This window comes from Micromesistius poutassou (assembly GCF_964030765.1).
Source record: "Micromesistius poutassou genome assembly, chromosome: 23".
In the NCBI taxonomy this organism is placed as follows: Eukaryota; Metazoa; Chordata; class Actinopteri; order Gadiformes; family Gadidae; genus Micromesistius; species Micromesistius poutassou.
In genome coordinates this window covers 10227623-10244944 of record NC_140293.1, presented here as the reverse complement: position 1 = coordinate 10244944, position 17322 = coordinate 10227623, and the positions used below count along the sequence as shown (strand labels likewise).

The window sequence follows — 17322 nt, the reverse complement described above, 5'->3', positions numbered from 1 at the left end:
GCTGCTGCTCAGCTGATCGCTGACACGACGCACAAATTGGATGAAATATGTCCCGACGCACCAAAGTTTATCCTCAGGGATTTTAATAACTGTGACTTGAGCAGCACGATGAGAACTTATGAACAGTACGTGACGTGCCCTACTACCCAGAGGCGCACTATTATTGATCTTTGCTATGGCACAGTAAAGGGTGCTTACAAATCCCTATCCATGCCTTCCCTTGGTGCCTCCTATCACAACAGCGTCTACCTCATGCCAGTGTACATTCCCTCCTTCAGACGCCTGGAGCACAAGGAGAGATCAGTGAAAACCTGGTCAGAGGACAGCATCTCCTCTCTACAGGCATGCTTTGAATGCACAGACTGGCAGTGCTTTTATGATGGCTCTGAGGACATTGATGAGTTATCTGACATAATCACATCTTACATTACATTTTGTGTGGACTTAGTCATTCCATCTAGAAATATTGTCACTTACCCCAATAATAAACCTTGGGTGACCAAAGAACTTAAATCTGTCTTAAATAAGAAGAAAAGGATATTTTATACTGGTGACCCCCAGGAGAAAAAAGAAGTCTCCAGAGAAGTGAGAAATGAAATTAGAAGGGCCAAAATGCAGTATAAGGAGAAAATAGAAAAACAATATAGCAGTGGTGACCTCAGAGCTGCCTGGCAAGGAATTAAGTCAATGGCATCCATAAATCAGCATTCATGTGAATCCAGGCAGCCCATAATGATTGAGGGGTTGGATGTTTATGACCTACCAAATTCTTTTAACTCTTTTTATTCTCGGTTTGAAGGGTCAAACTTCTCTGAGGACATTTCTAATTTGAGGAAGTCCCTTGATCTTAACACCCATATGGTGATATCTCAGGAACAGGTATCTACTCTATTTAAGAGAGTCAATACCAGAAAAGCTGCTGGGCCGGATGGTATCTGTGGACGTACGCTGCGTCATTGCGCTGACCAGCTTAGTATGGTCTTTACTCCACTTTTTAATTTGTGTACAGAGCATGGCCAGCTACCTAAAATATGGAAAAGTTCCATTATAATTCCTGTGCCAAAATCAAAACATCCAAAAGAACTTAAAGATTTTAGACCTGTAGCACTCACATCCTTAGTGATGAAAAATCTTGAGAAAATTTTAAAAGATGAAGTCACATCCCTCATTGGAGACAGATTAGACCCACTACAGTTCACCTATCAGGCGGGGAAAAGCGTAGACGATGCAAAGATTCTTATTTTAGATAAAATCTACAAACACCTGGAGAAGCCGAGCTCTCATGTGAGACTTCTATTCGCAGACTTCTCCTCAGCTTTTAACAAAATGCAGCCACATATTTTGATTGAGAGGCTGGCTTCTTATTTCATGTTACCTCATCATATTTTATTGTTGCTTTTAAATTTTTTAACTGACAGAGTTCAGCGTGTCTTTGTGAATGGCCTCATGTCTCAAGCCATCATCTCAAATACTGGTCCCCCCAAGGCTGTGTCCTCTCCCCGTTACTTTTTATTATGTACACAGACCGCTGCAGGTCATCTCAACAGGGGAGCTTCTTAGTTAAATTTTCAGATGACACCGCTTTGTTGTCTCTACTCCAAGGTCCACAGTCTGATCATGGCAGTGCTCTCACATCTTTTACTGAATGGTGTGAGGATAATCACTTGGACCTAAATGTCATCAAAACCAAGGAATTAATAATAGACTTCAGAAAAAACAGCGAAGACCCCATAGCTAGTATAATTCATGGGGAGGAAGTCCAAATTGTGGATACTTATAAATACCTTGGCACAGTGTTTGACAATCAACTAAAATTTCATGCAAACACGGAGTCTATTGTCAAGAGAGGACAACAAAGAATTTATCTACTAAGGAGGCTGAACTCTTTCTGTGTTTCTAAAGTTATTTTAAGTAACTTTTATCATTGTTTCATAGAAAGCCTTTTAACTTTTTCATTTGTGTGCTGGTTTAATGGGCTATCAGTGAAAGATAAAAACAGTCTTGCCAGCATTATAAAGGTCTGCTCTAAGGTCATCGGAGTGCAACTCGATGACCTGAGCTCACTATGGAAGAGGCAGGTAGTGCAAAAAGCCAAATGCATTACCAGTCAGCCTGGCCACGCCCTGAGGAGTGAATTCATGCTGATGCCCTCAGGGCAGCGCTATTGCGCAGCCAGGACCAAAACTAATCGCTACTCTGACTCTTTTATCCCATCCTCTATCAGGCTTCTGAATAAGATTGTCATGCGTAGGTAGGTTAGTTTGGTTCTTTTCTCCTTTTTTTTTTTTTTTTTTTTTTACTTGCTTAAGTGTATGTGTGTGTGCGTGTAGGGGCACACCATATCTTGGCTTATTTCCCCTGGCTCTTAAATGTTGAGTGTCAATTTGAATGTGTTGCTGAGACTCTTTTCACGTCATGCTGGTTGTGGTATGGTATTGTATTGTCCTTTGTTTATATGTATTTATTCACCATGGCTAGGTGCAACTGCAAACTGAATTGCCCATTGGGATCAATAAAGTTTTCTCTCTCTCTCTCTCTCATATCGAAAAATGCTTCTGGTGTCTTATCCGTAATTTTTTTTTATGTCAAAGGTGTTTGAGTGTATGTATAAAATGAACAACAAAGAATATATCAGTGACCAATCATACAAATTGATGAAAATGGCTTTCTGAATAAACTGGTGGGTAAATGTTGCGTTAACACAACCAACTTGTGTGTGTTATGACTTAAGAGTTTGTATGGAAGGCCAGGGCGGGTTCTACACTGAATTGCGCCCTAGGCTAGACCCCCTCCGAGCGCCCCCCTCCTGGTACGGAATTGCGGGCTTGCGGAATTGTTGACCAGGGGGTGGGTGGGTACGGGATTACCGGGATTACGGGCTGGTGTGATTGTTGACAGGGGGGGGGGGGGGGGGGGTGGGGAAGTAACTTTCCCATTTATTTTCTTCATTGACTTTTCAGAAAATCGTCAGATAAAGAGTTTTAAGACTGGAACCAAGCCAATTATGCCGTTCCCCCACTTCTTCGAGCATGACTTTATTTTAATTTAAAAAAATGCTTGAATTTAATGTTATTTTTGTACAGTTGTAATATTAAGACGTTATTGCCAATGGTAAAAAACATGTACAAACATCAAGCAAACCTCTCCAATAGTGTTTTTTCTTTGTCATAAAAAAGGCTAATCCCCCCCAGTTTGTTTACCATCATCATCACGCTGACACTACTAGCCCGCGTGCGCGTAAAACAAATTTGAAAACTAACAGCAGCTTGTCCTCGATACAGTAAACCAAGGTAAGGGATGTTGAATGATAAGCAATGGCAAAGATATGAGGCCCCCTCCAACTTGGAGCTACTCTGGCCTGTAATTAGCTGTACATACTCGACTGAATACGTTTGGTGTGAATTAGTTGGTGGATCCTGTGTTGTGCTATTGTTATGAAATGGCATGATTTGTGTGGTTATATGAAGCAATGCCGCACACATTATAAATGTTGTTGATCATTTGTTTAAAAAGTCAATGTACAATGTTTCTGTAATGATATGAGTCCCAACCACTAGGTGGCGGCACCTGTACCTATTTGCATACTAACAATAACTACCAGGATCAGATGTATTAGAAGATAACACAAAGCCATGCTTGAGTAACGTGCTCACAGAGTTTATTAAATAAAGCCATCTTTTCAGTTCAGTTTCTGCTTAATGTAGTAACATTATAGTTTCAAGTGAGCAAGTATTTTACTTTTGTGACGTCTTTGAAATAGCGTTTCCTCCACTCAAAAAATCCCCTGCAGTCAGATATATTTGTGTCGCATTAAAACTTGTTAGGATTGTTTTGGGTTTTACTGAATAGTAAATTGTTTCCTAGCTATGCCTGTTGTCATATTATAGAATAAGTTGAAACTTAATTGGCTGATTTTCTGATGTAGATATGACTAGTTTGAAAACCATCTGAAGAAATCATCGCTGTGAAGTTAGTTTTAAGTTGGATATTCTACGGATATTCAGTCCGGTTCCAGCCGGACTGAATATCTAATATTTACTGAGGTTTGCCCGCAGCAGGAGAACGGTTAGCTCACCTCCCAGAGCCTCGCGCTGAATCGCTGGAAACTGATTTAGGGACCATCATTAAATTACTTCACATAAATGATATATATATATATCATAATATAACATCAATATTTTTTTCTTTCAATAGTTTCTATGTAATGTGACCCAGTGACTCCAAACTAGTATCCAATATTGTAGCAAAAGTCTTGAGCATGTGTACACTAAAGTCGCAAATGTGTAACAGTAAATTTGAAGTCGTAAATATTTTTTCTACCATTGTAAACACAAAATAGGGGCTACGAGTTCACAAGTCCTTTGTTACAGGTGCACATATCCTATCCTGTGCATCACAACTTCAAAGAGTCATGCACTTGACACTTTTGCTACAATCATTGCAGCGCAGTTGGTGCAAAACACATTCGCACACCCGTGTTTCGTAATCTGAGAATGTGCACGACATTTGTGCATTCGTAACCCAAATGTGAACTTATGCATCAGAAGTTGCACATCTGTGAAATATTTCCTCACAAATAAAATTATATAGATCACTATGTTCATTGAGCATTTTAATGAGCAAGCACAAGTCCATCGATACAAGTGCTCGAATCTGCTGCCACGAGTCTCAGCTGTTGTTTTTCCTGCAGGGTACTTTTGCAACACGTCTAGGTGGTACATATGTAGCAAAAGTAATTTGTATCCGTATGACGCAGAGCGTCCGTGGGCGGGACAAAATTGCAGCATAAACCAATGAAAGTCGCCGGCAGGGGGTGCACTTTTCAAACTACACTGAGACCTATCCAAGCAAACTCTTTCTGGAGTCTTGAAAGAAGAGAAGAGGGCATCCTACACAACGGAGGTGGGTATCTTACATTATGTCAAATGAAATGACTTAGTTAAACTGAATTCCCCCCAAATTATTGCATAAACATGCCGCAAGTGTCATTCAATGTATTTTGATGGTCGCCATAATATATAATAATATGTATAATATATAAGTTCAGAAATGACTCGGATACTCCCATATGTCTTGGTGGGGGGGGTTGTTCGGGATGGAAGGGTTTAACCAGGTTAGGGATCATAAGCATGTAGCGGTGGGGTGGCTTTTTCATTTGTGTATGTATTTTTAACATTTGTGTATAACTGCTAAATTTGACAATTTGTGTATTTCCACTTGGAATGTGAAGGGCCTAGGACATTCAATTAAGAGGAAAACGATATTTTCCATTTAGAGATCTAAACATTTTGATGTAGTGTTTCTACAGGAAACACCTTTCAGCTGAAGAATCAGAAAAATTGTGTAGAGACTGGGTGAGCCATGTATATTACAGTGTAGGATCTAGCCAAAGCTGTGGGGTTGTGACACTTATTAATAAGAAATTACAGTTTAAATGCATCAGGCAAATTAAAGACACAATAGGAAGGGTCCTAATATTAGTTGCAGAAATTCAAGGCCACACAATCATTTTGACAAATATTCATGCTCCGAACGGAGATGAGCCACAATTTTTTGCCGACTTGGAGGTAAAATTGCAACAGGCAGGAGATTATAATGGTATCATCGGTGGAGATTTTAATTTGGTTATGGATCCCATCCTTGATCGTAGTGGTAATAACCCAATTAGGATGTCCAGGGCTTCATTGGCAGTGAGGCGTATGGCTGAGTCTTTAGGTTATATAGATGTGTGGAGGATTTTAAATCCGAAAGGAAGGGATTATACCTTTTTTTCACCTCCACACTCAACATTTTCCCGAATACTTATTTCTAATTTCTAAAGGTTTTTTGCAATCTGTAATTTCCTGTTCTATTGGGAGCATTTTAGTTTCGGACCATGCTCTAGTTAACTTGGAAGTGCTTCCTTTTAGTGACAGGATTAGGATGCCCAGGTGGAGATTTAATTCCTCTCTTTTGCAAGAATCTGAGTTTAAGGAGGCACTAAGAAACCAAATGAAAGAATATGTTGAGTTGAATGTACCAACAGCGCCCTCTGCAGGGATTTCCTAGGAAGCCCTGAAAGCGGTACTGAGAGGCTTTGTTATTCAGCAGGCTTCATATAAGAAAAAAATGAGGTCTGCAAAAAAGGCTGAAATTGAAGACAAAATTAAGAAGATTGAGAGTAAGTAAAAAAATAATTGTAATTATGAGGATCTTCGGGCCGAAATAATAGATGATAATTCTCTGTTTTATACAATTAGCTAATAATTTCCCTGCTTTATCCCCTGACTCATAATATTTTTGTCTCATTCTGAATAGCGAAAACTCCACTTTTTGTGAAAGTATACAGTTATAATCATATTTAATTCTGTAAGTAAATGAGAATAAATGAAGTGGAGGGTGGAGCAGGCTTTTATTCTGAAAGGTATGCGATCTTACCCCTCCTATTGGCCAGGGCCACCACCATCTCCACCATCTGTTCCACCACCATCTCCACCATCTGTTCCACCACCATCTGTTCATACTGCTGCCGGTGCTTCTGGGCTTCCTCAGCTGGCTTGGCAGGCAGGTTACTGTGTGACACACACACACACACACACACACACACACACACACACACACACACACACACACACACACACACACACACACACACACACACACACACACACACACACACACACACACACACACACACCAACCTCACTTTTAAAAAGCATATTAAAAAGATATCCAGAAATGTCTGAGCTAGTTTGATTAATTTTAGACATATTAGACATCAATTACCAATACATGCTGCTAAACTATTTATGCATTCATGCATTATGCGACCACCACTGTACCATTATTAAAAAAAACATGACCTAACATTTGATAGTTTTCTTTGGTTTTCTGACATGTGCTTGGTGTACAAACTGATTCATGACCTTGCACCACCACCACTCAAGCAATATGTGTCATTCTGTAAGGACAATGTAAGGGTACCTAGGGCTGCAACGAGAGGTGATTGTACCACCAAATATAGGAAGACCACCTTTGGGCAATCAGCATTCTCATTCCAAGCAACTGAAAAATGGAACTCGATCCCACTCCATATTGCAAGTCTTAACAGTTTTAAAGTCTATGAAGTCATGGCTAAAAGAGAATCAATCATGCAATCATTGATCCTTTTATATAGAACACCAAATGTTTTTTTTAATGTATTTTGTATGATTTTTACTCTGTAATGTTGTCTGTAATGCTGTTGTTTTGTTTTAGTTTGTCTGTAATGTTTAGTATGTGTTTTATTGTCCTTTGAACTCCCTGCCCAGGGACCACAGAACTAAACTAAACACCCATTGAAATTCAACAATTTCAAACTTCATTAGAAAAGCTCAGTTATTCTGTATTTTATCTCAAATATATTCAAACTTTATCACTTTAGGTATTTCTTTAACTCTTAAACTGTATTTGTTTACAACCGTTTTTTAAATGGTGTGTATGTTTACTCCATGTAGACTTTTGAACTCTGTTCAAATCTTTTCACTTGATTCAAGCCATTCCACATTTCTTTAGTCTGAAACTATGTGGCTTTATTAAAACATATTTTCAACCTCACTTTGCACGACAGCACTCACCGCATTTTCTGCAGGAAATGCCTTTTCTAGTTTTAATGAGATTGTGAGCGCTGAAACTAATCGCCTTTTTGTTTTCATTTTCCACATGATTGAGTATTTTACATTTAAAAAAAATGTAGCAATCTAAAACACACCTTTTTATGTTGGAAGGAAAGATGTTTGGAAGGGCCTTTCTACTTATTTAAATAGACAAGAGAACTGCTTATCACATCTTTCAACAGTGAGACCAATGCTGAAATGACGTACACCACAACAGATCCAGCCGTATCTGACTGCCTGTATCCAGAATTGATGATGGATCATCAATTATGGATCCCGCCTGCTCATTATGTAAAGATCCGCCCACGCTCCAAATCACGCTGTGATTGGCTGGTGATGACCAAAGCACACAACCTAACTAAACCTCCTTTTCTTTTATCTTTCACACTTTTTAAAATAACACTAGGAAAGTGTAATATGCATGAAACTTGGTACGCATAGGCCTACACCTTTCGTCATAATGAACAACTTTCAGATTGTAACTCCATGTGGATAAAATCATGGGTGTCGGAATCATTTCAAATGTACAGTATGCGTTTAGAAACATGGTTGGTGATTATTTGGATATCTCCTGGTAAACCAGTTTTAGGCATAGCCTACTGTTGGCACTACTGCCGCTGCAATTCTGCACCAGTAGAAAAAATTAATAAATTACAAATATCTAGATCACAACTGGAAAGAAGCCGATATAATGCGCTTGTGTCTTCACATTCTGAACATTATGGGGCAGCTCACAGGAGTCTGATCCTGAAAAAAATGGTGGGATGACCCTAGCTAAAGTGAAAGTATTTCCATTGGAAGTAATTCGCAATGTCTGAGAATTCACTTTCCATGACGATTCGTGATTAGTTATTAATAATGATAAAACGGAGGGGGTCAGAGAAAGAGAGAGAGAGACTAGGCACTAGGTCGACTCCCCAGCCGCTTTAATCCTGCGGCAGTAGAAAAATACAGATAGCAAAAGATGTTATTTCAACGTGGAATTTTGATTGAAATGGTTGATTTACGGTTATGGTTGAAAATGTGTTGGTGAATCAACCACTGAAGAATTTAAAGTTGAAAAAATGTAATTGAATCAACATTGTATTATGGTGGGATTTAATTGTTGAATTGCAAACATTAGATCAATGTTTAATCAATGTTGTCAAACAGATTAGGCGCGACGCACGAGGAGTGGCGGGTACTGCTAGGTGAGACCATTGAGATGAGGGGTTTCATATATTTTTAATTATTATATTTTTAATTAAACACAATGCTGTGGACAATTGATTGTGATGTTTTTTGTTTAACATGTATCTTAGGTTAGAGTGTGTAACCTGTAAGAGAACAAATAAAAACAAGAAACAAAAAACATATCTCGCCACTTTTGGAACAGTCCATATCAGTTTCTAGCTGCTACCGTTACCGTTACAGAACTCCAGCGCCATTTTGAGTGACTGCTTTCCTCATACCCACTCCCGCTTGTGGTAAGTTTTAACTGAATTATGTAAAAAAAACAAAAAAAAACAACATGCTGTTTGTTTGGGCACTTTGTCGTTAAATGGAAACGTTAATGGTGATATACTGGTACCTGCAAAAAGAAAGATATTAATTGATATATTTGGAAGCATCAACAAAACTTTGAGAGGGCAGATTGTGTTGTCAGCTACCAAAGGAGGTCATAACAAAAAATTGTTATTAAGTAATTTTATGTCATGCTAATATGTCAGTTTCATTGTGGAGTTTTGTGTCCATGGCTGTACAAAAAGTGTTGCTGTAGTATGGCATCATACCCTCTCTCTGTGGGACCTGCAGCTGGTGGTACGGCCCAGCGCCGCCGGGGGATGCTGCCATCATTTCTGAAACACACAATAAGAAATGTAAAAGTCAGTGAATGAAATTATTTTACAAAAGACATACAGAGGCTTATGTGACTACTGACCATTATTTGAGCGCTTACCATGGTGAAATTGCTCACGTGCTGTTTGTTTTGCTGCACTGGCACCTGCAAACATATCTGCAAAAGGGGCATACAATACATGTGACTTACCATTTCTTGGACCTTTTTTACATGAGGGAGTTAGCAGTTAGCACTGCCCTCATGCCCCCATGGGTCTGCTATAAGCTGCCTGTCCATAACTTGGTCTACGTTGTCCAAAATTGTCTCGTTCTTTTTCCTATGGGCTACATGTGGTGAGCTTATACAACAGGACTATGGGTCAATTTACACCAGACTTACACTTTAACTAAGCAAAAGGTATGAGTGTCCTATTGGATAATTACTGCATGGAACATTATCTTTCAGCTGGCAACAAGTTATTTAAACCCAACTGATGCAATGAGTATCTTCTCATTCCTTAAACAACCATTTTGTATTCATGTCTTTCAGTTGCTTCTCGGCAGTGACCGAAAACTCACACAGCAGGCCTTCAGCGACATTGTCAAAAATTGGCTATGTTACGCCCCTTGGCGTGCAGGAGGCATCGAGAAAAAGTAGATGTAGGTGAATTTGATATTCCTAATATTCATAAATAGCTGTTGCATAAGTTGCTCTGCAAAATGTTTCATCGTGAGTGCTGACATGTTGTCTCTGCTTCTCTCCCACAGTGTCCTCTTCATATGGGCTATGGCCCTGGTTGCAGCCTTTTGTTTTTTGTTGTTCTCTAATAAATGGTTTTATCCATAGAAACTAAATGAATCCAAAATGTGTCTGTTGTTATTATACAGTTAGTCCTATTGTTGGTGGCATAGTCTTAATAGAGTGTATTTCAGTGGAGGTTGATGTTGATTGTTCTGCAAGCTACAATGGCCATCATTAATTTTAATACTTATATATATATATATATATATATATATATATGTTATACTCAATAATTCATTATTCATTCATACTCAATTAATATTTAGTATACCTTTTAGATAATGGTTGAACCAATATTGATTCAGTAACATTATTTCAACATAAAATCAACTGAAATTGAAATGTAGATTCTCATTTAAATGATGGTTGAATCACCATTGATTCAATATCGATATGGTTGAAGATCCAATGTTGATTCAACAAAAAATAGAGGGGACACTTTCAACATCGTTTCAATGTCAGGCTTCAACGTATTTCTGCCATTTCTGCTAAAGAATATTTAAACATTGATTCAACTGAATTTTGCTATAATTGCATTTATTTGTATTTGTGAAAGTTAAAGTATTTTCCATTGGAAGTAATTCGCAATGTCTGAGAATTCACTTTCCATGACGATTCGTGGTTAATTATTAACCAAATCGAGAGTGTGTATGCCCACTGTGGTCTAACAGCGATCTCCTCTTAATCCTAATATCCTAACTATTATCTCCATGTGTCAACTTACCCCCCAGTTTGGCCTCAAGGCTCACTGCGTTGCTGTTACAGTCGATAGCCCGCAGCATTTCCACCACTACCCTTCCAGCTTCAGCTTCAGTGAAGGTTGAAACGAGAACATCAACAACACCGATTCGGTCCAGGTCCTCCAGTGCGCTGCGCCTGACCCGAGGCTCTCCTTCCCGCTTACGGTCCAACAGTTTGGCGCAAAACTTCTTCAGATCTTGCTTTCCCAGATCACACAGACTGTTTAGCAGAACGTCTTTTATCGTTGAGGCCATAGCTTACACCACTTATTTATATATTAGTTAAATATATGTAGATATTATTCATTATTACAAAATGTTGTCTGAAATCCATCGTCGCCAACGTAGCTACACTAGACAAGGAAAAGCCAAATATAGCGGAAGTAACCTACGATGTAGGCGTAGTTGCTCGGTCGCATCGCGTCACTTACGCGCATCAATCGATAATCACGTCAAAGCAAAGCAATACAGATATACAAATAGTCCCTCTATTGTATTCTATAAACGTCACCTCGTCCGCGGCGGCCATATTGTTGACATAGTTGACATTCCTAACATACGCGACACACGCAACCTTGTCAGCACTACTTTCCCCGAACCTTTTTTTTCCACAATGGTTTGTTGTGTTATCTACGGCTGTTACGGCTGTTCCAACAACAATATGCAATATGTTCCAACATATTGCGATGTGATAGGCGCGCGCGCACGATGACATCCTCACAGCATGCACACCTGTCTATTTTCTGGACGGCAGCCTAATAGTTGTTTTACAGACACTTTGCAGCAACATTGAAGACGACAAGCGTCGAGAAAGTCCTCATATCGGTTCCAGCTTTTCTCTTAGACATGATGCAGGATGAATCCAGTCAAATAGCCTTGCGACTTGCGGCTTTTTTGTTGTTTTTAAATTATATTTAATGTCATCGCAAGGGGGAGGTGGGAGGGTAAACGTGTGCTGTCTGTACATAGCGTTATAATGGAGAAGTGGCTTAATTCGTTTTCAAGACAGACAGCCAAAATTGACATTTTTATTCAGAAAATTTGCTTCCTGTAAAAAGCATATTTGTGAGTGACACTGGATAACTAAATGGATATGGATATATACATCATCTAGCCTGCATGTGGCCACATAAGAAATTGGTTTACTCATGATGACCTGGTCAAAGGTCTAATAAGCGGTCCTAATAAGCTACGATTGTGATCTGATTCTGGTTGGTGCTCCAGCTAGTATGCATTCTAGATACAGATTGCAGCTACACACGGTGCGATTGCTATGCCAATGTGGTTATAGTTGTTTTGTCTGGTTGAGATATGTGACGTTAGACTTGGAGCCTGGTATCCTAACATAAATATGTTCTGAGTCTCGCATAACCTGTGTGATTATCCTAAACTGTAGGGGATTTTATTTGCCGGCAGTTTGCTTATATGACTTTGTAACAAATGAAGTCTACCTTAGTCCTTCGCAAGTGTTTACTACTTTACTGGTGGTGAGGATTTGGCAGATGCAATTCTCCTCTGGGCGCTTGTTTTTTTTTCTTTTTTTAATGCATAACATAGGCTACCAGCAGCCCTTGCTCTTCTTCAAAAGGCTGATGCTCAGTACCTCGTTTCATTTCGTACCCCCTTTACAGTCTGGCATTGTTTGTCTGGTAAACTTTGTTGATGTCAAGAGAAGTGTTTAATTGCCAATACTGTTCTTTGTCCTATATGATGTGTATTAGTATTACATATCCCGAGTCAATACCCTGGTGTTTCCAATGCCGTTTGCAAAACAAGCCAAAAACACAAACTGTGGTTTTCAACTTTTATTGTTCGAATAGGATTTTCAACACCTGACAATACACTGTAGAGCATATTGTAATGCAGCGTTGAATGGATGAATAGCTTACATAAGGGTACCCAGCACTTTTCAAACCACACTCAAGCTTATGGTTATTGTCCCCAGCACTTCTAAAAACAAACTGACGCCACTGTCTGTACCTGTTGTGGAAGAGGGAGAGACGTCGGAATGCCCGTCGTTTATGGGTTCATCATATAAATAGAGCCGTACAGAGCTCGGTGAATTTCACCGTCTTCTCCAGGAGCTCCGTCTGGACGACGACCTTACTCTGCCTTTGTAAATGTGGCTTTTGATGTTGCCACTGCTATCTGGGACTGTCTGGTGGAGGAGTTCATGGCTGTGCCCACAACAGATGGGTGGAGGTCCATTGCAGGGAGGTTTGAGGAGCGGTGGAATTTCCCTCTTTGTTGTGGAGCATTGGATGGCAAGCATGTGGTCATCAAAGCCCCTGCTCACTCTGGATCCCAGTTCTTCAACTACAAGGGAACTTTCTCTCTTGTTCTCTTGGCAGTTGTAGATGCAGAATATTGTTTCCGGGTGATTGATGTCGGGGGCTACGGAAGAACCAGCGATGGTGGGATTCTGGCCAACTCTGCTTTTGGTGCAGCGCTTCAGTCTGGCACCCTCCAACTGCCTGCTGACCTGCCACTACCAGGAGCTGACCACCGAGGACCACAGCCACACGTCTTTGTGGCTGATGAGGCCTTTCCACTCCGGAATAACCTCATGAGGCCATTCCCTGGTCGCAACCTGCCACGAGAGTGCCGGGTGTTCAACTACCGTCTGTCCCGGGCTCGTCTGGTTGTGGAGAATGCCTTTGGGATCCTTTCTTCCCAGTGGAGGGTCTACAGGCGTGCCTTCGAGGTCAATGTAGAAGTTGCGGAGAAGTGTGTGAAGGCTACCTGTGTTCTCCACAACTTCCTGCGGAGGACAACCCCCCCAAATGCATTGAGGGGGAACATCCCAGTTGGTGAGGTGGACCCACTGCCAGGTCTGGGAAGAGTTGCTGCCAACAACTCAGTGAGGGAAGCCATCAGGATTCGGGAGGCCTTCACATCCTTCTTCTCCGCAGAGGGAACCGTCCCATGGCAAGACAACATGTAGCGCACCAGCACACCCAAAACGGTGCTTTTAAGAGCCACCCACAGATTACTATTGAGCCTACTTCCTGCAATTACTATATATATATATATATATATATATATTCATTGTGTCACTCTTCTGACTTAATGAAGCATGTCTCCTTTACGTACAACAGTAATATGCCATCATTAATTAAGTTTGTTAATATTTTGAAATCAGGTAACTGTGACGGTCCTGAGCCGTCTTGCTTCCCTTCTGCTGGCCTCTGTTCTTCTTCCAGGGAAGCTGATTGCCTGGCCACCTCACTGAGGGATTGAACTCACCTGCCGGAAGCCTGCATAAGATGGGGGGAATCCAACATGGCGCTCTCGCTCTCCCACCTGGAAGGCTGGTGCTGCCCGGCACCCAACTGGGTTTTATTTGGGGTTGTTATTCTAGCCCTTTAGCCTTTGTTTGCATACTCATAGTTTAGTTTAACTGTTAGGTTCATATCACTCAAACACCACACTACACTACTGAATACTGATGTGTTTTTTTTTATAAATGTAACGGGACATTTAACTGTAGATGTGTGGATCTCCCGTTCTTGGTTGTGCTCTTCAACAAGTTGGGCACAACATAACTGACAAAAAAATACCTTAAGCAAACGTGAACTACGATTCATCAATAGTCAAAGTAGCTTGGACACCAAATTCTGTGGCACAAAATAATTTTTAACATTTCAATATTTCCCTCAAGCAACATAAATGACCATTCAAGCAGTGCAATGGTAGGAAGATGGTTTGGAAACTGGATCCTATAATGGCTAGAGACCCAATTTAATTGTATAGAGGTAAACCAGCTTTACTTTGGCATGTCTACATACATTACACCAAATTATCAAAAAGTATGGTTATCTTCGGATAAATGAAGCATACACAGTAGCGTAAACAGTGTCAACTGTGTTCTTTAAATAAAGAACATGAAGCCACATTTTTTTTTATAAAAAATCATTTATTTGTGGCTGTGTGTGTGTGAATTATTATTATTATTTTTTTAATGGGCATGGATCGTTCCCTGCAACGATTGTCACCCCAGTGAACCTGGTCTAATTGTCCAAATTATGCAACACTGGGTTATAATAACTGTTTGCCTCGTACAAAAGTTTATGAATTTGAAATTAGATTTCATCTTTGGCATGGGGTGGCAATCGTTGCAGGGAAGGAAGGAGGGACTTAAAAAAGTGCTCATCCTCCGAGAGAGGTGCTGGAGGTGCTGGAGCAGGTGGGGGCGGTCTTCTCAAGACCTCGAGGAGGCACCGCTCCATTTCATCTTCCCTCCCCTCCTTCTCACTGTTTGAAAAGAGACAACATTTTTGGGTCAGGAAACAGACAAAAAATACATTCAACATGAAAGGCTACGAATAAATAACTAGTTATACTCATAACATAATTCATGCATAGGGACCCTCATGACCACATAAACGAAGTGTAGCATAAAAGAAATGTAATTTCTCTCATGTTAAATATAAGAGATAAGACATACCTGGGGCGAAAAGAGGAGTGGCAGGAGTGGCATCAGCAGCAGTTGGGGGTGGTGGTATGGGTTCAGAGGCAGCAGGCTCCTCCACGCTTGAACTAGCGACATCTTCTGAGGTGACAAGAGGTTGTTATCAATCTATAGAACAAATCATGAATCTGTCATGCTGTGTGTGTGTGTGTGTGTGTGTTCACTTATCGACCAACCTCCTGTGTCACTCGCTGTCCCTGCTGCTGCGTCTGAACCCTGGTCCTCTGCAATCCTGTCTTCCTCGACCCCCAGCGCCATGTTGCTACTGGTCTCCCCGGGAGTAACAAATGGGTCAAGGAAAGACAGGATCACAGAGAACCTCCACTTTTTAAATGGCCCTGCTGCTGACCCACTCCTCTTTCCTCCTGCCTCCTTCCGTCTCTCCCTCAGGTAGCTGTCCCTCAGCCCCTTCCACTTTTTGCAGCACTCGTCCTCTGACAAGAAACAAACCTACGTTGTGAAATCCGAACTGAACTGTTGAATGCTAACTGCTAATTAACTAGCTTGGTTCATAGTAAAACACAATTGATAGCTAGAATAAATTTCTCCTCCATTTTGCAGTTTGATCTGGATCAGGGAGTGAATGCTACGTCACTCGGGGAGTGAACACTGATTGGCTGTCTCACCGCGAATGCCGCGAAGAAGTTAAAATATTAAAACATCTGCGAAATCTGTCGCTCATTCGCACGACAAATCCACGTGAACGCACCTGCCCATTTTGGGGAAAACTGTCGCCCCGTCAATCAAATCTTGTCACAGGTTTTTGCTGCGCAGGTTTTTCGCCCGATACGCGTCTCTACGTTCACTTTGCGGTGTGAACACAGTTATATCTAAGTTACTGAGATTCTGCCCCCACCCCCCCATGCGCAAATGTTGCAGCCCTACCGCATGTGCTCGGTGCTGCCCCTTGTGGCTATGGGAGGATATTACCTTTTAACTATTATATGTGTCTCACTCCCTGTGGCTATGTGAGAATATTACGGCTGAAATATATTACATTACGTTGTCGTTGCATCTGGCAATGTACACCAAGTTTTCAACTCAGAAGTTTGTGTTCCTTTGCTCTGTTTGTCTTGTCAGCATAGTCTTCCATTTTGTCGGTGCATTCTTTGTGGGGTCTTTGAATGTCTGTCTTTTAATTTTCATCCACCAGGTTTGTTAACTTAGTAGGCATGTCTAGTAGTCCAAACATGAGCTTGCTAGGAGAATCTTTGGGAGTTCCTCTCTCCATTTCTTCCCTTCACATTCAGCTCCTTTGAAGGCTTTCTTCAGGTATCAGTGAAACGCAGAATCAGGACACGCAGGTAGTGGAGTAGGCTGAGGGCTAGCATTCTGGGGGCTAGCAGGCCGGGTTTCAAGGGTGTTGAGGAAGTCCTTAGCCCACCCAGATAACATGATCCTCAGCCAAGGCTTAGCAGAGACTTCCTTGTGCCATTCTTAGAGATTCCTCTTTTTACTCACGATTAGGGGCCCTCTTCTTTGGTTGCGCGCGGACACAATTGTTGACGGGGGGGCGGGGGGGGGGGGGGGGTTGCGCACAGACACGATTGTTGACGGGGAGGGGGGGGGGGTAGATAATGTGGGGCCGCCGTCGCGACGGTGGGGCCGCGCGATCCCAACAAGCATGCCGCTCCGTGATTGGCCGGCCCAAATGGCCCACGAGAAGCCGCGGCCCTTCTGGCATCTGCCAAAATGCCAGACCGTCCAGTCCGTCACTGCACCCAGGCTCATGTCCAGCCCCTGCCCAACTCACTCATACAACTTGGTAGCACAAGGTCAAGTAGGTCAAGGTCAACCCCGGAGAGCGACCTCTGTTCGGACAGCGGTTGACTGCGGCATCCGAGAGGGGGTTAAGCT

At 41.4% G+C, this 17322-nt stretch overlaps 1 protein-coding gene across 1 annotated transcript in view; it reads right to left on the bottom strand.

Annotated features, from left to right (window-relative positions):
- Positions 1–9582, bottom strand: part of LOC311368797 (interferon-induced very large GTPase 1-like) — a gene marked incomplete at its 3' end in the record, with an annotated part of 32025 nt that extends 22443 nt beyond the window's left edge. Inside the window, 3 exon segments of the mRNA XM_084487566.1 lie at positions 6418–6551; positions 9407–9472; positions 9574–9582. Of these exon segments, the coding sequence (XP_084343692.1) occupies positions 6418–6551; positions 9407–9470 (198 nt within the window). The 5' untranslated portion in view covers positions 9471–9472; positions 9574–9582.
- Between the last annotated feature and the right edge of the window lie 7740 nt (positions 9583–17322).